At 36.4% G+C, this 21,080-nt stretch overlaps 1 protein-coding gene across 2 annotated transcripts in view; it reads right to left on the reverse strand.

Annotated features, from left to right (window-relative positions):
* LOC149797040 (rho guanine nucleotide exchange factor 17-like) overlaps positions 1-21,080 on the reverse strand; it is a 236,502-nt gene that overhangs the window by 158,348 nt on the left and 57,074 nt on the right. For both annotated transcript variants that reach the window (XM_089961705.1, XM_089961704.1), the window contains exon 3: positions 10,489-10,566. In XM_089961705.1, coding sequence (XP_089817831.1) covers positions 10,489-10,566 — 78 coding nt within the window. The remainder of the gene's footprint in view (positions 1-10,488; positions 10,567-21,080) is intronic.

The raw sequence follows: 21,080 nt of genomic DNA on the forward strand, positions 1-21,080 counted from the left end.
GATTCAAACCCACAGCCTTTTGGTCTCAAGTCAAGCATGATGACCACTGAGCCAACACACCTCCCAGTGAAGTTGACTACAAGACCACAAAACAAAACTATGTAAATGTCAAGTTGTGACTTGATACTATTGTCTACAAGGTCACACAACAAAACTGTAAACGTCTAGTTGTGACTTGACACTATGGACAACGATAAAACTGCATACATATAAATGGAATGTGTTTACTCATTACTATGGCCTACAAGTTCACACACAAAAAAAGCTATAAATGAAAATCTATGACATGACACTTAGGACAACAAGGTCACACAAAAAAACTGTGTAAATGTCAAGTTGTGACTTGACACAATGGATGACAAGGTCACACAACTAAACTGCATACATATAAATGGAAAGTGTTTACTCATTACTATGGCCTACAAGTTCATAAAAAAAAATATAAATGGAAATCTATGACTTGACAGCATAAATGGGAAGATGTGACTTGATATGACCAAAAGGTGATACTGCAAAACAGCATAAATGACGAGAGACAGGTCAAATTTCAGCAACGCATTTCTGAGAAAATAAAACATATTCCTATCACTTTCATGCAGGTATAGCTCAATGAAAGGTTGTTCAAGTTTGCCAGGCCAGCTACTAAGCGACTACCCTATGCCGACACCAATAGGTATCAGTGAATTCCAACTTTTCGATAGTCAGTGTCCAAATACAGTGTGACCCCGCTATAGCACACTCTGTTATAACACAAATTCGGATATAACACAGTCGTGGTGTGGCTCCCAAAATTTCATATACATATATTTTTCTACTATACGAAGAAAAAAATCTTTCTTAAAAGTACAAGAAAAAAACCCTTAAAAGTTTATTATCATTTTGGGGTAGAGATCACATATGAATAATACAAGACGATTGTGGCATGGCTCCTGCAATTTTATATGTATCTTTCTCGTACACAAAAAAAGGGGGGGGTCTTCTTAAAAGTATGAAAAATAACATGTAAAATGCTTATGCTGGAATCACGTAAGGCTTCGCCAATGTCATAAACCTGGATTTGTTTTCCTTATTGGTGGCAAAATCTACCATCTGGCGATTTTGTTTTATATTGGCGACATTGTTGGCTGTTTAAACTTGTATATACAACCATTGGTTTTGAGTGGAGAAATTCAGCGGCCTCATAAAAGGAAGCCGCAAACTGGATATAAAATGCACTGAAATTTATCTATTGTTACATAAACAAATTGGGGCCCTGAGTGGTGGAGTGGTCTAAAGCGCCCTCCGTTACGGATCACTGCCATCTCACCTCTGTCTGCGTAGGTTCAAGTCTCAGATTCAGCCAATGTGGGTATGTGAGAAAGCTTGCCAGTAGCTTCTTGAGGGTCAGTGGTTCTTTCCGGGGATTTCCCGGGTTCTTCCTCCACCATTAATACTGGCCGCCATGTATAGCCTATTGTGTGCTGAAAAATGGCGTTAAACCATACAACAACAACAACAACATAAACAAATTCTTTGCCCATACAGACAAACCATCTAAACAGTGCATTGTTATATCATAATCTGCTTATCTTGACATCTAGCATGAGTACGATATGTTCTGAGAGATCTGCTTTTATGTTTTTGACATTTCTGGTAATGGAGATCAACCGAATGGGGCATTATCTCATAATCTATCTTTCATCAGATTTTCAGCCGCTCACTAGTAATTAATATATTTACAAAGACTGAAATTTGTATGTGAATGGTAAGTAAAATTACTCTTCTTTTCAGTCAGAATTAAATCCTTCAGAAGATCCCTTTGTTAAATTTCTGATGCATGCATGGAAGGCAGCATCATGCTGCTACCACAAATGTAAAAATAATAATAAAAACACATCATACTTATTGGTTTATTCAATAGACAGGGAGGAACAATAACTAGAATAGACCAAACAACAGCCAATTCCTTTTTAAAAATGTACCCAGATAAAATGGTTTGCTGAAATTACAAAGGAAACAGATTACCTTTGAAGCAATGATTGTTATGAAAATGTACTCGGCAAATGGAGAGAAAAAACCAGTCTCAATCATGCAATACAATTATTTGATGTTGCCGCCACAATATGAAATGTGCATTTGTTTGGTTCTCCAAAGCTGTCCTTAGCGGTGACTTCAATAATGCAAGCACCCTTCATCAAGAAAGCCGACTACAATCTTCAATAAAAACGAAGAACTTTTCTTCAAAGGAAGTCAGTATCAAACTTAAATAAAAGTAATGGAATCTGATGGATTTTTTGCATTTTCCAACATGACTGGAACACGCTAACTGTGCCGTGAAAGTTTCCTTTTTGCTGAGAAAAAGTTTATGCTTATGAACGCTACCAACAGCGGATTAAAACACTAACTTTTACCGACAGTATTACCAATTCATGCTTCTCTAAATAAAGTAAACTATTAAATATGCCTTCTCTGTTTTCACTACAGGTGTATTTCTCATTTAATATGCACCGATTTAAGATGGTAACTGCCAATGAAGCACATATTTTACTGCCCAAATTTATTACCTACCCCCGCCTCCAATTTCTGGGGGGTACATTCATCATTTTCTTCAGCTAACTGACCTGGTTGCTTATAACATGGTTCGGTCTATAACATGGTCGGGTTCTATGGCTCCCAACTACCATGTTATAGTGGGGTCACACTGTGTCAAAAATGGGGTGGCAAGGGTCAGAGGAAACTCGGACTAGCTGTACTGTTACCAGAGCAGTATAGCCACTGAATTTTATTAGTAAAACCAAGCATCCACACAGATGTACATGTACAATGCCTGTAAGTATTCACATGTACAGGTTGTCAAGTAGTCTAAAGTGCTGGTCTTTACAGAGCAATGACATTCGACCTCTGTCCATGTGGGTTCGAGCCTTGGCTCAGCTAATGATGGTATACAAGAAAGGTAGTGCCAGTTTCAGGTGTTGGTGGATCTTCCCAGGGTTATCCCAGGTTCTTCCTCCACCAAACATGCTGGCTATGTAAAACTATCATGCACTGAAAAATGGTATTAAACCCACAACACAAACCAACTTCACATGTGCGTGTACTATCAGCAATCCAAACTTCACATGTACATGAACTATCAGCTATTCAAGCCAGAGTACATTAATGTCCACCATGTGGGGAATAGTATTATTTTTTAGCTTCAAAACTTACAACCCTTTATCAATGGTCAAATAGCTTTTAGATGTCTTGGAGACATAGTACCTGTTTAACTCATTTGCTATGTCACTTGTTACTAAGCAACATTGCCTAGCAATACTAAATCATGTTCCCCTCATTAACAATCAGTGTATTCCTTGTCTCAAATGCAAGAAATCAGCAAAATTTGGTCAAAGTAAAAGACCACAATTTTGCACAGAAAAAATGTATTCTTTCAGTCAGTGACCTTGACATCTGACACTTTTGACCCCAATGTCGATTGGCACTTGACTCATCTCAAATACAAGCCATCCAAAAAGTTAAGTTATGGACTGCAGTATAGATTTTTGTTATTTTGTAGAAGCTAGCCTTCCTTCTTGAAATCCCTATTATCCTGACAGACATTCACCCAAAATGAATAGGTGGCTTCATTATCTTAAGTGTAAGCCACATACAAAATTTTGTCAAGGCATATGGTACAGGATGGAAGTAGTTTTGTTGAAATCAATTTTCCTTTTCTTCAGTTCCTGTAACCTTGACCTTTTATGCCCAAAATCCATGACTTTCTCCACTGCCCAAACTACTTGACATGTATGGAAATGGTAGCTGGTGGAAAACTAAAGTTACTGTGCAGAAACAAAATAGGTAATAGACGGAGAACAGACAGACAGGCATCACAACACGATATGCTCCACCTTAAAGTTGGCATATAAAAAAGGAAAAATCCTTAAATTCTAGTCAAATTCTATAAACTGCCTTAAGTTCTTCCTGCCAATTACTAAGACAAACTGTATGTGTACCTTCACAAAAATTAAAATTTTTCGTGGGAATGGAACACAAAAAACAAGCCTCTTTGCAGGCATCCATTCTTCATTTCTGAAAAAACTGTTACATCAAGTACCAGAAGGGAGGAAAGAAGTAGGCCTTTTATATCACTTATACAACCAGTACAATGATCAGCTAATTCCAAGGCACTTCATTATTACAATACTGTATATACTCGCTTGTAAATCAAATCTAACAGGAAAATGAACAGACCCAGATTTTCCAGCGCATAATGTACCATCAGATCTGGGTCTCTGCAGTTTGTTTGAAGTAATCTGTAGAATAAAAAACAACGTAATCTCTGATCTAACGGCATATAATGCCATGAAAGATCATGGTTTCTGTTTGCAACTGAACTCAACTTGTAGAATTATTTTTTCTTCCCAAAACAAGACCTTAATAATGGTTCTGAACCTAAATAATACCAGCAAAAATTGTTATCTTGTAAATCCATTATTAATACAGAACATACAGCAGTATTATGTGAATAAATACAGAATATACATGGGTAGTAAGAAGATTACAGAATACACAAGGACAGTAAAGCCCCCAAAATGTGTGTTTCCTACTGCGCTGTTTTGAACAATTGGGTCAGGCATTTTTGGGTTGTTTTTGTTTAACATATATATCTAATGTGATTTTTTTAAAATTTGTATTTTCTATCATGCGGAAAACAAGTGCAAAGGTCCGCAATTAGAAAAAGAGATGGCCAAATGACCAGAAACACAACTTTTGGGGCCTAAGCAGAACAAATACAGAATACAGATGGATAATAAGCCAAATAAATACATTTAAATATTGTACCATACCAAGGTCTGACAGACATCTAGACAACGGTAAAAATATATGCTATACAGCTGTTGTTGTGAATTTGTTTTAAACTAAATAAATCTGTAATATCAACACACATTGACACACATGGATGTAGACAATTACCATCTAACCTATGTGTATATTTACACATACAACAGCTAGCAAACAGGTTATCTGAGACAACTTTTCAAAGCTGATTAGTGTATCTACCAAAAGGTATACAAGCTATGCACAAAATATCCCAAAATGCTGGAGCAAGAAAGAAATGTTCAGTGTTCATTAGGTTAATAAATTCTTCCAATCTCTGTAAGTTTACAAAGCCCCAGGGTTTGTGTGATAAATAATAACTACAGAGTAAACTCTTAACTCCACAAGGACAAAACTCAGCATGAATAAATACACAGTCAGTAGACCCCCATGAAGAATGCCATCAGACTGCTGAAGAGATTACTGACCCACACAGGTTGTATTAACTTGATCACTGCTCAAACAGTGATTTTGGTAACTTATGTCCTTCAGAAATATTTCAAGTAGTATATGTCCGAAATGATTCTGATATATTAACAATATATAAAATACTGAACTTCAACATTACAGGTATCAAGGTGTCAACAAAAATTAACCACATATATGAAAATGAAATAAGAATTCCACTGAACCCAGCATCTTACCTGTATTAAGTGCAATTATCTACTATACAGAGTAATCTGAATTGCAAAAAGTTGAACACTCATGGCAACAATGCCACTGCAAATAGGAAAGCCACCTACTACAATACAAATTAAAACTTGGGTTCCATGCAGTAAGTCAGCATCCTATACAGGTCAACAACAGAACAAGAAATTAAATCTATATGAGAAATGTAAAAAGATTCTTATTTCCACAATATTGTTTCAAGATAAATTTTAAAAAAGTAGCATTTCCTTCTAATCCAAAAAAACATTCCAAGATTAAAGCTATTTGGTGAATATAAAGAAAACATTGTCCAGTCCACTAAATAATGTCATAATAGTGACAGATATCTGTAGTAATATCCACATTTGGCATACAAACAAATGCTTTGTAAGCATATGTGTGTCCTGGGGGACAGAATGGTCAAAAATGCCTGCCTTTACCTATCACTACCAACATACCTCTGTCCACTAGTGTTCACGATGTGGGTATGTGAGGAAACTTCCAGTATTTTCCTATGGGTCTTTGGTTCTTACCGGGGTTTTCCTGGGTTCTTCCTCCAAAAGTTATACTGGCCACCATGTACAGCATATCATGCTCTGAAAATGTTGTTAAACCCAAAACAACAACAACATTAGCATCATATGTCCACAGTGCAACTTTATTCAGTTTATGACCGAAGATGGCTTGATTTTTATAATCGGTATTTAATAATTTTGGTGTTAAAGACTATTTAGTGCCGAGGCAATGGACATATAGTGTTTGCCAAAAGACACACTACAGAAGCCAACACAGGATGGCCTGGGCAATTTTAAGTCAATAATCCACTGACTGCAAATCCAACAATAATAATGCTGCACCCAACAAAAAAAGTAAAGTAACAGATGAACTAAACAAATATGGATGCAGAGTACCAAACAATCACCTAACCAACACTGCTCCCAACGAAAAAATGTAAAGTACCCATAGATGAACTGCACAAATATGGATGCAAAGTGCCAAATAATCAAGCTAACCAACACTGCTCCCAACGAAAAAATGTAAAGTACCCATATCAGATGAACTGCACAAATATCGATGCAAAGTACCAAATAATCACCTAACCAACACTGCTCCCAACAAAATATGTACAGTAACAGATGAAATGCACAAATATGGATGCACAGTACCAAATAAACTCCTGACCAATACTACTCCCAACAGAATATTTAAGGTAACAGATGAAACGCACAAATATGGATAAACCAAATAAACACCTAACCGCACTGCTCCCAACAAAATATGTAAAAAAAAACAGATGAGGTGCACAAATATGGATGCACAGAACCCAAAAACAACTAACCTGGTTGGATCAGGAAATGCTGAATAGTCAGTTTGACAGACTATTCTAAATGTGCTTTGATATAGAATTTAATACCTAAAACTACTCTCATTCCATACAGCAATCTAACACTACTCTTATTCCATACAGCTATCTAACACTATTCTCATTCCATACAGCAATCTAACACTATTCTCATTCCATACAGCAATCTAACACTATTCTCATTCCATACAGCAATCTAACACTACTCTTATTCCATACAGCAATCTAACACTATTCTCATTCCATACAGCAATCTAACACTACTCTTATTCCATACAGCAATCTAACACTATTCTCATTCCATACAGCAATCTAACACTACTCTTATTCCATACAGCAATCTAACACTATTCTCATTCCATACAGCAATCTAACACTATTCTCATTCCATACAGCAATCTAACACTACTCTTATTCCATACAGCAATCTAACACTATTCTCATTCCATACAGCAATCTAACACTACTCTTATTCCATACAGCAATCTAACACTATTCTCATTCCATACAGCAATCTAACACTATTCTCATTCCATACAGCAATCTAACACTACTCTTATTCCATACAGCAATCTAACACTATTCTTATTCCATACAGCAATCTAACACTATTCTCATTCCATACAGCAATCTAACACTATTCTCATTCCATACAGCAAGCAAAAGAAAATACCAAAGAAATGAAAAAGACTTACTGTAATATACTCACTTATAAGTCGAGTCAAACTGCAAATAACAAAGATCCTGATCTGCCACAACATAATGCAGCTGCAGATCAGGGTTTATGTTCTCTGTTCTACTGAATACTCACAACTGCACAGACCCAGATTTGCCAGCACATTGTGTAAGAGTAGATCTGGGTCTGTGCCGTTTACAGTTGGACTTGTCTTATAGGCAAGTATATATGGTTGTTCAACGAAATATCATATGACCATATATACTGTATTGAAAGTCAAGTCCAGCTGTAAGCAACACAGATACAGATCTGCTGCCATATTATACGCTGGCACATCAGGTTCTGTCTTTCGTTCCACTGATTACTCCCACTAAAATGCATAGATCAAGATCTGCCATTGCATGATGTAACAGTAGATCTGGGTCTGTGCATTTTGCAGCTGGACTCAATCTGTAAGCATGTATATATGGTAGTTATTTTCTGTAATGTTTTATGCTCTAACTTTTCACAAACCATCAATCCATTTAAAAAAAATGACAAATTATTCTGCATATGAAAAGATCTTTTCATAATAAACATTTGCAAACTGCTGGCACATCAATTATATTTTTACTGACAGTTATTTGTACTCAAAACAAAATAATGAACAACAATAGATGTAAGCAACTGGAGCATTCAAAGGGTCCTGTTCCACTGTCATATTATAAAAGCAGTGCTAGATGAAAAGGCATCACAAGTGTGCCATACTAATTAAAGTGTCTGAAGGCCTGTACTAAATTTTAGGTCTACGTAAGGCAGGATGATGGTCATCGTAATTTCAAGTTCTGAAGCAAGTGTCAAGGACATACAAGTCATATGGTCACATGAAATTAAGTCCCTATACAGTTAGGTGACCTATGGGAAGTAAACGGTTGGAGGACATGAATAAAATCCTTGTTGGGAAATACAGTAGCTCCTCCATCTCCTGGTTTAGCAGTGTCCTAATCTGTGAGTATTCAATATGAAACTTGAAGCTAGAAGCATATAATAATAATAATAATAATAATAATAATGAGGACTTTGTATAGCGCCTAATCTTTAGAAGCTCTAAGCACTTTACAACATTAGACAACACCTATAAGATAAGAAACATAATAATATTATTACAAAAACAAACAACATGAAATTAGAAAAACATTAAAAAATATTAATATAAAAAAAAACATATATAAGAGTACATTAACACCAAGTTCTGAAGTTGAGGTCTCACTGTTCAGACTGTTTTGGAGTAAAAGTTGAGGTCTCACTGTTCAGACTGTTTTGGAGTAAAAGTTGAGGTCTCACTGTTCAGACTGTTTTGTAGTAAAAGTTGATTCAATTAAAAGTGTCCAGTTCAGGTCAGTAGAGTGATGACCATATATTAAGTTTTCAGTCGTATTAAGTAGAGGAGTTGCAAGGTATTAGGCATTATAAAATTATAAAGAATAAATGTGTTAAGAAAGTTAAACTGTATCTGAATTCCCTATGGATGGCATTAAGCTTGACAGTGCAATGCATACATAATTATAAATTTGTTGGAATCACTGAGTCATTAACTAAAATGCAATTGGACAAGATATCTTCCTTGCAGAAACACACACATAAGCAACATTTCCATGTGATATGTTGTGGAATTATATCAAACTGAACATGAAACTTAGACATGGCGCTGCAGTCGTTCAGTGGTTAGCATGCTGGACTGGTGTGGGTTAAAATCCTGCACAGATCAGTCTGGGTTGGCTGCCATGGTTTGCCTCAGGGCAGGGCACTTTATTCCAACTTTCTAGGCAAAATATTTGCTTTCGCATATTGACATACTATTAAACATCTTTACTCCAACTGCCTAGACAAAATACAGTATAAACTTTCACATACTGACGTACCATTAAACATCTTTACTCCAATTGACTAGGCAAAATATAAGCTTTCACATACTGACGTACAGTTAAACATCTTTATTCCAACTGCCTAGGCAAAATATAAGCTTTCACATACAGACGTACCATTAAACATCTTTACTCCAATTGTCTAGGCAAAATAAAAGCTTTCACATACTGACGTACCATTAAACATCTTTACTCCAATTGACTGGGCAAAATATAAGCTTTCACATACTGATAAATATAAGCTTTCACATACTGACATACCATTAAACATCTTTACTCCAATTGACTAGGCAAAATACAGTATAAACTTTCACATACTGACGTACCATTAAACATCTTTACTCCAATTGACTAGGCAAAATATAAGCTTTCACATAATGATAAATATAAGTTTTCACATACTGACATACCATTAAACATCTTTACTCCAATTGACTAGGCAAAATACAGTATAAACTTTCACATACTGACATACCATTAAACATCTTTACTCCAATTGACTAGGCAAAATATAAGCTTTCACATACTGATAAATATAAGCTTTCACATACTGACAAACCATTAAACATCTTTATTCCAACTGCCTAGGCAAAATATAAGCTTTCACATACAGACGTACCATTAAACATCTTTACTCCATTTGTCTAGGCAAAATATAAGCTTTCACATACTGACGTACCATTAAACATCTTTACTCCAACTGACTGGGCAAAAAATAAGCTTTCACATACTGACGTACCATTCAACATCTTTATTCCAACTGACTAGGCAAAATATAAGCTTTCACATATGACGTACCATTAAACATCTTTACTCCAATTGACTGGGAAAAATATAAGCTTTCACATACTGACGTACCATTAAACATCTTTACTCCAATTGACTGGGCAAAATATAAGCTTTCACATACTGATGTACCATTAAACAGCCAATCAAACAAAATTAATCTTGATACTGCCACAGTAACTGCTGCACAACTGCCACCAGAAAAGTAATAACTGTGCCTTGCTATTTGCTAACACTCTGGTGACAAAAAAATGTTCATGCTACTGCCTGCTTACCTCTTTTAACATTTTGAGGGCCTCCACATATTCCTTTTCGTTTTTGTACAATTCCTCCACTATATGATACCGGCTGTCCTGTAAATGGAAGATGATGTAAAAGTTAGGGCATCAAACAAAGACAATTTAAAATCAGCATCAAATCAAAAATGGTGTGATCTTAGTGGCTGCTGTGGTGGCCATATTGGACATCATATCGGCACCATTTTCATTTCAAACCAACTAGACATCATAAGAAGTTATTTTTAGTTAAAACCTCATGTTGATATTCCCCACCCTACCACAATGTGTTTGGAGCCTGATGACATGTTACAGAGTGACAGGCATGATGTAACTTAACTTGTTTAATTTTTGGCAATGCATTTTCGGTAATTTTACTTTTGATTGACATTTGAATGGGTAACAACAAAAGTATGAATCAGGCACATCAACACCCCTGGTGTATTATATACACCAAATTTAAGAGATATGTTTGCCGATATCTTACCCTTCATTGATTACTGAATAATAATTTTGCTGACATGTTATCCTTCATTGATTACTAAATACTGTATAACATCTTTGCAGATGTAGGTCCATTCATTTTGTAACAAGTATTCAGTAGAACAAACAAGACAGACCCTGATCTGCCAAAGCATTAAACAATAGCAGATCTGGGTCAATGGTATTTGCCCTTAGACTCAACTTGGAAGCAAGTATATATATATATATATATATATATATATATATATATATATATATATATATATATATATATATATATATACATATACACATACTGTCTAAAGAATTATTATAAAGGACAATTACATACAATACACAAAATGCAAGGTGTGCAGTATCCTTAATGCCCCTCATCATGTATCATCAGCATCTCTGTGTAAAGATTTAAAGTGGCCACACCAAGATGCAAAACCTGACTTTCAAGAATCAGTTCTTGTTTACAAAACCATACACATCTGCTTACAAAACTGAATTGTTGGAACCAAATTTAACAAACTATTCATTATGCTCAGCCAGTAAGGGCAATCTAAAGATTCCTTGACAAAACACTATACAATTCAAGTGCAGCTTTCAGTATTCAGGTGCTAAGACATGGAACTCAATTCATCTAAATGTCAAAATGGCAATCTTGCCAGACAGTTTTTCTGAAGGAAATGTCTTGAATTTGTATAAAGTGAATGAACACACACATACACTTATACTGCTTAGTGCTATTATAGTGTTAAAAACTGGCATTATAAAGTATTAAATGCCTTTCCTTATTTCATGTTAACTTATAGTCAAGATTTCGAGTCTCATCATAGTATCTGTCTGCATTGTCTGGATAGTGCTAATATAGTTAGTTATTCCTATGTTGGATCTGATGTTTGTTATATGCATGCCATAGATTGCTTTGGTTAATTATTTCAGAGCAGCAGGACCTCGAAGGAAATTAGTCATATCCTAGACCTACACTTTTCAATAAAGAATAATTATCATAATTATTTTTACTGTTATTTTTATAAATGTTTTTGGAGTTTTGGCCAAAATATGCTGGGCCAAAAAAGTAAGTATGTTTCCTAATTTGCACTGGTTTTAAAATGAGGGTAGGAAAGTAGAGGTGGGTTTTTCTTAAAACTTATAATGACTAGTACAGTATATTTAATGTACTGAGCACTTTAAGTAGTGCACTAAATGGCTTAATTAGATAAACAAATTAATTACAGGATTTTCTATATAATTTAAAACAAAAATTTCAACCCTTTGGGAAAATAGTGCTAAGGTCAGCAATGAAAAACGGGACCGTCAGCTGACCAGAAACAAAAGTTGTTTGGCCTAAGCATGGATAATGGATGGATTGACAGACAAATGACAAAAGCCTAAAATATTGAAAGTGAGGAATAGCAAAGCATGGCTGGAACACGAGTCTGCTATGTATACCAAGCAAAGCTCGAGACCAGAATTTAATAAGTATTGATTATTCTACTTCCTCATTTGACAGCTGCAGTAGCACAGTTGTTAAAAGTGTTGTACTCATAGTAATCCATATAGGTTGCAGCTTTGATACCCAACCAGGCATTATAACACCAACAATCTGTTAAAAGTGCCATTAAAACAATCAAAATTGGAACTACACTTTAGCTGTATTTTTTATATTTAATGGTGTAATTTTCTGAAAGTCACAATACTTGAATTTACAACATAAAATAGATTCCAAATCATCAAACTGACAATCATTGGGTTCACAAGTTTTGAAATGAAAATTTCTAGGTCTTTCCTGTTGTTTTTTTTTTTTATAAGAAAATTATTTTTTTCAAGGTTCACTTTGACTTATATGGAACAGTTTGGGGACTTTTTGTGGGTTTTAGGGATGTTTATAATGCTAAGGAAATGGCAGCCAGCCAAGTAACTTTCCCACTGCCACACTAGGGCAGCCAAACTGGGCTGACCTGGACAGGTGTCAAACCCACTACTTTTGGAATAATTTTACCAACTGAGCTCACTTACTGAATAGAATAATAGTCATTTTGGCTTTGAAAATAATATTTTTAAAATAAAATCTGTTTCCATTTTAAGATTCTCCTATAACATTTGAATTAAACATAAGACCATGATATATCACTACATACAGTATCTCTAGATATATGATGTATCACTAGACACAGGATGTATCTCTAGAAACAAGATGCATCACTAGACACAGAAGGTATCTCCAGACATATGATGCGTCACTAGACACAGGATGTATCTCTAGAAACAGGATGTATCACTAGAAACAGGATATATCTCTAGACATACGTATTACTAGACACAGGATGTATCTCTAGAAAATGGGTGTATCACTAGACACAGGATATATGTCTAGAAACAGGATGTATCACTAGACAGAGGATGTATCTCTAGACACACGATGTATCATCACTTGACACAGGATGTGTCTCTAGATACATGATGTATCACTAGACACAGGATATATGTCTAGAAACAGGATGCATCACTAGACAGAGGATGTATCTCTAGACACATGATGTATCATCACTAGACAGAGGATGTATCTCTAGACACATGATGTATCATCACTAGACACAGGATGTGTCTCCAGATACATGATGTATCACTAGTCACAGGATGTATCACTAGAAACATGATATACCACTGGACACCAAATAATAAGCAAAGATTTATTGATAACTTCACCATTCAAAAGAGAAACTGGGGAATATACTTTATTTTTTTCCCCCAACATTTCCTGGCAGTGTGGAACTCTGTAATCAAGACTTTCTTGAATGTGTAAAATGGATTATTCCAGGTGCATTCGATTCAATGGTTTTAGCTGAGTGAGTGTTCTTTTAGCCATCAAGTACTATAATTTCAAATGCGGATAAAACATCCACAAATGTTTCACAATAGCTTGTTTCTAACAATAAAATGTAGCATAATAAAACACAGACTGTACTTATTGAGACCAGGAACAAAAAGATGACAGCTTTGAACTAAATGCCTAAAATTAAAACAATCTGATTATAATATGAACACATTAAACAATTTCTTTCAGCATTTTAGTCAATTTCTTTGCATAAAATACTAGCATGCAAATACACTGGTGATCGAGAGCTTTTCCCAAGTTTCACAGATGTATCTTGAACAGTTTGGAGTTATGCACCAAAAACAAATGTGAAAAGGATGAATGGATGGATGAATCGTAAAATGGAAGTAAATGTTAAAAATACTGCAACTTAAGAAATGCGAATAGCCAAAAGCACTAAATACAGCACCAGATGCTATCTACACCACTAGTCAAATACATATACCTAGTTTCAGAGATCCATGCATCTTGAACAGCCTTGGAGTTTTGCCCAAGAAATGATGTGGATAATGAGTGACTGTATTGAGAAACTGACATAAACATAAAAATCCTGAAACTAGTGAATTGTCAATAACAACAGACACGTTTGGACCACCAATCTAATATCTGTACCAAATTTCAGATATATCTTGAATGGTTTTGTTGTTATGATGTGGAAACAAAAATATGATACGATGGACAGACTGGCAGACACGCAGATAGGGAACCCATGCCTATACCCACTGCCAACTTCAAATTAATTATTAAATAGCTCCTGAAAAAAGGTACTGTACATCTGAGAATAATGGATACAAAAATATATAAAGGAGTTTATTTACGGCAAAATTAAGATTTTGAAAATTTCAGGATATGTCACCAAGCAACAGAAAAATGAATTCCATATATCAGTCAAATTCATCCTAACCTAGAATGAGTAAAAACAAATTCTATGATTAATTGTTGTTGCTGTAGGGTTTAACGCCATTTTTCAGCACATGATAGGCTATACATGGCGACCAGTATTAATGGTGGAGGAAGAACCCGGGAAAACCTACTGGCAGGCTTTCTCATATACCCACATTGGCCAACTCTGAGACTCAAACCCACGAAGACAGAGGTGAGATGGCAGTGATCCGTAACAGAGAGCGCTTTAGACCACTCGGCCACTCGGGGCCAACAAATTCTATGAATCATCATCTTTATTATCAAAACCCTGTAAAATAATAGATCTGATCTTCTAAATGTCCTCAGTAAATCCTCTTGTTGTCTGAGTAAATTCAATTAAATTAGAGCTTCCTATAGCCCAATTCGATAACATTATTTACCTCCCTTTAAGAATAACTGCAGAGTTATCATTCTTGCAATAAGCATACATTAGTTACTTCCATGGAGCACTGTAACAACAGATTTAAACAAAGAAAAAGGCGATACATCAAATTTAAATGTTACAAGTACGTAACGTAAACGCTCTGAAAAATACCATTCTTTAACTGAATTGTAAAACGTTAACTGATTTAAAACCTCTGATGAAATCGTCTTTCAGCAGGAAATAAATTGTATAATGTTTCATTTGCTCTTACCTTAAGATTTATAAGTGAGTCAATTGCAATGAAACATAATTTATTGCGATCAAACTGGATCACGTTCAAATAATTTGGACTTCACGCTTAATAACATGAATCTCTGAACTAGATTTAAATGTATTTTAGTAGAATTGTATGTGTAGTTTGTTTGCTTACATAAATGTTTACCCTAGTTTTGTTTCAAATGATGGAAAGGAAAGTTTGCATAAACTTGAGGGGCCGTAAATTTTAAATACGAGTTAGAAATAAAGAAACAAATGTCATTTATAAATTTGCCAAAGCACTTATCCTTCCTTTTGGTAATGAATAACTAAATCTTGAAAATACAAATTACCCATAACAACAACAATAACATAGCAAGCTTGTGAAGAAATATGGGGTTCAAATTTATGTGAGTACATCGAAGAAAGCTAATATGTATTAAGACTGAAATAAAATAAATATGAACCTGTTGGGGAAATACCAAACTTTGACTGGTTTTTGCCATCTCAGCAACAACTATATAGATGAAATTGCGCACGGTCAATTTGATGCAGGCAAATGAGATAACGACTTTAATATTTGCACTTTGAGAAGTTATGCAACTGAATATATTAATTATACCTTTCCTTTTTCTAAACATAAAAATGTTTTCGAATGAATCTGGTACAGAGCAATAAACCACTAAGTACTTGCCCCAAGTACAAATCGGGTTACCAGAAACAGAGTTCATGTACCATGATGGTGTTAACTTAAAAAGTCATGAACCAACAGTTGCATTTCAAAGTTACCTTGAAAAACTTTCTGTAAGTGCAGATGACTGCAAAGCTATTGAGTTGAGAATGAGAAAACAGTCCAAATGCACAGATTGGAATGTTGATAGAAGTGGTCGATTAACTTTGTCAAAGTTTGAGATGATTTGTAAAAAGCTACCCAACACTCCACCCAACTCCGTCTTAAAGATAGTCATGGGATACACAAATTTCACATGTGATAATGAACCGCTCCAGTGGCCTAGTGGTTAGAGCATCCGCCTAGGATGCAGGAGGTCACGGGTTTGATCCCCAGCCGAGTCATACCAAAGACTTACAAAAATGGTGCTAGCAGCTGCCTTGCTTGGTGTTCAGCATTAAGAGATTAGTGTTAGAACTGGTCGGCCTGGTGTCAGGATAATGTGTCTGGGTGGGACATCATGCTACATGTCTGGCATGATGCCCCAGTGCTAGACATCACTATAAACTGCCACACTGCAGACATTGTAGCAATATAGCTGAAACTGTTTTAAAGCTACATTAAAAATCTAAATCACACACAAACACATGTGATAGTATGAAATGGGGCAACAGTCATGAAGCAGCTGCACATAGGTTTTATGTGAAAGACTCACTCTCAAAGCATCCAGTGAAATCTGTAAAGAGTCTGGATTTATAATCAATCCCAAATTTCCACTCATGGGTTGAAGTCATTCATATTATTTTCAGGTGCAGGGACAATCTGTAATTTCACAATACAAATGGTGTGACTTTTATGTGTACCTTAGAAGGATGTTCAATAGAACAAATTTTTTGACACTGAATTTTGGGAAAGTATAGTCACCATGTTATGAGTTTTACCTCCATGCAGTTGTCCCTGAAATTTTTACTAGACATATTAAACATGGGAAAGACTTAAAACAATTAAGTGAGGCATACATAATTCAGTATTGTCAAAACAATCAATGCCTGTAGTGACACATTTTAGATTAGAAGATTTCACAAACTAATTCCAACTATTATAAAAATCTGTAGGGTTTTTGGGGGGTATAAAACTATTTTTAATTATGCAGTAATTACCCACAGCTATTGCTGAGCTTCTGCTTTAATGCTGAAAAAACGCATCATCCATTTGACATGCGTACATCCTCCCTTACAGTGAAGAGTAATCAGTATGACATAATTCTTCATGCAACATGCCTTGTTCTTGGTATCTTGTGTGCAAAACAAGCATCGGATGTTCATCTTGTTCATAGACGACTATTACATCAGGATATCAGAGCAGGAGGGGATGAGGGCATTTGACAATTGCTATGGGTAAGTACTGCATAATTAGAATTTGTTTTACCCCCCCCAATAAAACCAACACAAAACCATTTCAATAGCAGCAATACCTTATCCATAGCTATTGTTTGGCTGAATTTGGCAGTAAGGAGGGTTGGCTGATGGTCTGTTAACACATTAACCCCTGCCGACAAGTTCACGTAGCAGGAGGTAGTAGCCTACCGCTGAGCTCTGTAGCATCATGGTCATGTATGATACACTAAAGTGGGAGGCATTATAGTAAGCTAGACAGATGTAGCTCTACAATGATACCAAATAATCTGGAATTTCTAGTTGCACTACAAAATACAGAGGGAAAAACCTCATTTTCTGGACCCGCTATTTTTCAACCCAAAATTAACCCGTGGTCAGAATCGATTTTGTGTCCGGATTTTAGACTTTTTGGTCTCAGATCTAAGGCAGACCGGTATGAACTGCAAACAGACAGATGAACCTTTGCAAAAAGTAGGATAAAATGGGCATTTGGAATAAAGAGTGGTCTTGATACAAAAATAATGGGTACATTAAGCAAAAAAACAAACAAACAAAAATAAATAAAGGGCTTCAACTTTTACCCTTCTGCTCATGTGCAAGCCAAATAGTCAATGAAAAACGATGTTTCTAACACAACTAGGCATTAGGTTATTCGAAAATCACCTGGAAGTTGATGTATTAGGATGTATTCAGAAACAGCTTTCAAAATGTGTTTCCTACCCAAATTTCACGCGAAAATGACAAAAACCTCCAGGGGTTAATGTGTTAAACTTAAGAAGAATAAAATCCCAGAAAATGGAGGGTATTCACCATTGGTGGAGAGGTGTATGTTATGGCTGTGTTGGTATTTCTCATGTTGTGCCATAATGAAGGGATCCAGAGATAAAATGCCTGTGCTTTTTGTTGTAATAACAAGAAGAGGTAAAAGGAGGTGAAGGTAGTATGGAAACATCAAAATGCTGCATTCATGATGTCCTCCACGCAAAAGTGATTAAGCTAGGCCCAGGAGATAGCAACTGCTCGAACCTCATGGGTTTTAAATTTCTTATCAGAAAGGTCTCAATCAGTAACAGACAGGTACTCTTTTGATCATGGTGACAATCCACTTCAGCTGAAATGTCTATGGAGCCTTTGAGATTGGAGGAAAGGAGCTTCCTGTAGTTTCTTTTTTCTTTAGATACCTTAAGATAGAAGTGGAGTGCCTCAAGGGACAAAAAAGTCTATATGATTCATCTGCAGCACAGATTTGACTGAGACTGGAGATTTCTATTGGTAGTGGAGGTATGGAAGGTAATAAATTTTTGGCTAAACTCCTGGTTGACAAAGGAGGGAAACTGAATCATAATTCCCATCAAACCGAAGACAGCCGGTGTCAGTAGATAAAAGTCATGAATCTCACTTTGTCATCAAGCTGATCGAGGGCATGCAGAAACAGTCTTGAGTGAGGTCCTGAAAAAAAGCCTCAGTCAATGGTTCATAAGGGGTTATGGTTACTGACCATAAAACAACAAAGATTCGGGTTCCTGAGTGGCCGAGTGGTCTAAAGCACTTACTGTTACAGATCACTGCCATCTCACCTCTGTCAGCGTGGGTTCGAGTCTCAGGCTTGGCTAATGTTGGTACATGAGAAAACTTGCCAGTAACTTCTCTGGGGTCGGTGGTTCTTTTGAGGGTTTTCCCTGGTTCTTCCTCCACCATTTATACTGGCTGCCATGTATAGCCTATCTTGTGTTGAAAAATGGCATTAAACCATATAACAACAACAAAGATTCCATCTAGGCATATGAGAACATGAGACAGGTCTCTGCAGCTCAAAATAATTAATAAGAAAGGCATGGTGTGAATCCAAAGCAATTATTGTTCCTTGAGAATTTAAGTGTGTTTGAAATGGCAGCTCTATAGCCCCTGATAATGGATACAGAGCATTTTTTGTTTGCAAAAGAAAAACAAAAGAAAATCAGCAACAGAAGTTATTGAGGGACAGCTAGGATCAACAAGTTTCCTAATGAACCAATAACAGAAGATTCTCTACCTGGCATAATAGACCTTGGATGTTGAAGGTCTCTTGGCCTGAATGGTACAAATGGCAACTCAGCCCGAACATTATTTCTTCTGGAGATATTCACTTGAGATGAGCAAAGCAGGAAGGTGGAGAATATGTGGGCTGTTGAGGAGGGATCCCCAGTGTCGCAACAGAAGATCCCTAATGTGAGGAATAGACCTGGGTCGAGAGATCAACAGGTCTAGAAGATCTCACTGGAGAATGCATCTATTGTCCATGCTCATTGATCTGGTACAGGAGCAATGTAAAATGGAAGTCTGCTGTTGAGCCTGGTTGCAAACAGATCCACTAGGGGCCATCCCCACAATGAGAAAGGGTCTCTGTAACAGTGGTGAAGGGTCATTTATATAAGGATGGCTTTGCCAGTTCTAGAGAGGTTGTCTGCCAAAATGTTCATCTTGCCCAGAATATGCCGAACTCTAAGGGTTAAGTTCACTGAGATTGCCCCACACAGGAGGTTCCAGACATCCACACAATGAGATGGGGCACGTAAGCTTCCTTGATGAAAGAGATAAGCTACAAAGGACGTGTTGCCGGAGGAGACCATGACACATCGACACCTTACTCTGTCCATAAACCTATTGCAACACTAGGTGTTACAGCCTTCATTTCTAGGTTGTTTACATGGAGGGATGACTTGGACAGGGTCAAAATTATGCCCTCTGGTTCTAAATGAGTGCCTCACCCAGAATATGATGTGTCAGGAAATAGATACAAGTGGCATTCAGCCTTCAGGTGCATGCATGAAGAATCCAATGATGTATCTGTCTCGATTCAGCCACCACTGCAAATGGTGATGAAATGCAATTCCTAGGATGATCAGTGTTGAGAGAGAATCTTTCCACCTTGCAAGAAGGATGAACTACAGAGGTCGCATATGAAGATGTCTTAATAGCAACAAGTCAGCAGCTGCATTCAAGGGAAGGGACAGCTACAGTCGAGCAAGTAAATAAGTTTTTGTTTGTAGTGTCGCTAGCAGCTGTACCTTAGGGGGCCCCCGAGTGGCCGAGTGGTTCGAGTCCAAGGTTCGGCTAACATGGGTATGTGAGACAGCCTGCCAGTAGCTTCTCGTGGGTCAGTGGTTCTTCCACCACCAGTTCTACTGGCCACCATGTGTAGCCTATCTTGTGCTGAAAAATGGCGTTAAACCCTAGAACAACAAGCTGTACCTTGGAGGAGTCCAAAGCAATGTCACAGCAGAGGTGAAGAAGTTCCACTGACAAAGCCATTGAAACAAAAAGTGCATGAAAAGATGTCTTGGCCAGAACTTCCAGCACATATTGAAGCACAGCTGGGATCAAGGAGGCTTCTTTCAGTATAATGCGATGGCAGATCTGGGTCTGTGCAGTTTGTAGTTTGATTCATCTTTTAACAAGTATATAATGTATATTATTTACCTTTAAACAACAAGTTTCTTAACAGATCCTTTGCCTAGTAACATATTTTAATAAAACACTGTTCCAAGTTTGCAAGCTGCTACATAGTTTCTTAGTCACTGTAGATCATCCAAAAGAATCTCATGCGCAGTTTCATTATCAATTTTCTATCATGTTTATATCTGTAACTACTAA

Source organism: Sinohyriopsis cumingii, chromosome 6, assembly GCF_028554795.1.
Source record: "Sinohyriopsis cumingii isolate HCF-2022 chromosome 6, ASM2855479v2, whole genome shotgun sequence".
In the NCBI taxonomy this organism is placed as follows: Eukaryota; Metazoa; Mollusca; class Bivalvia; order Unionida; family Unionidae; genus Sinohyriopsis; species Sinohyriopsis cumingii.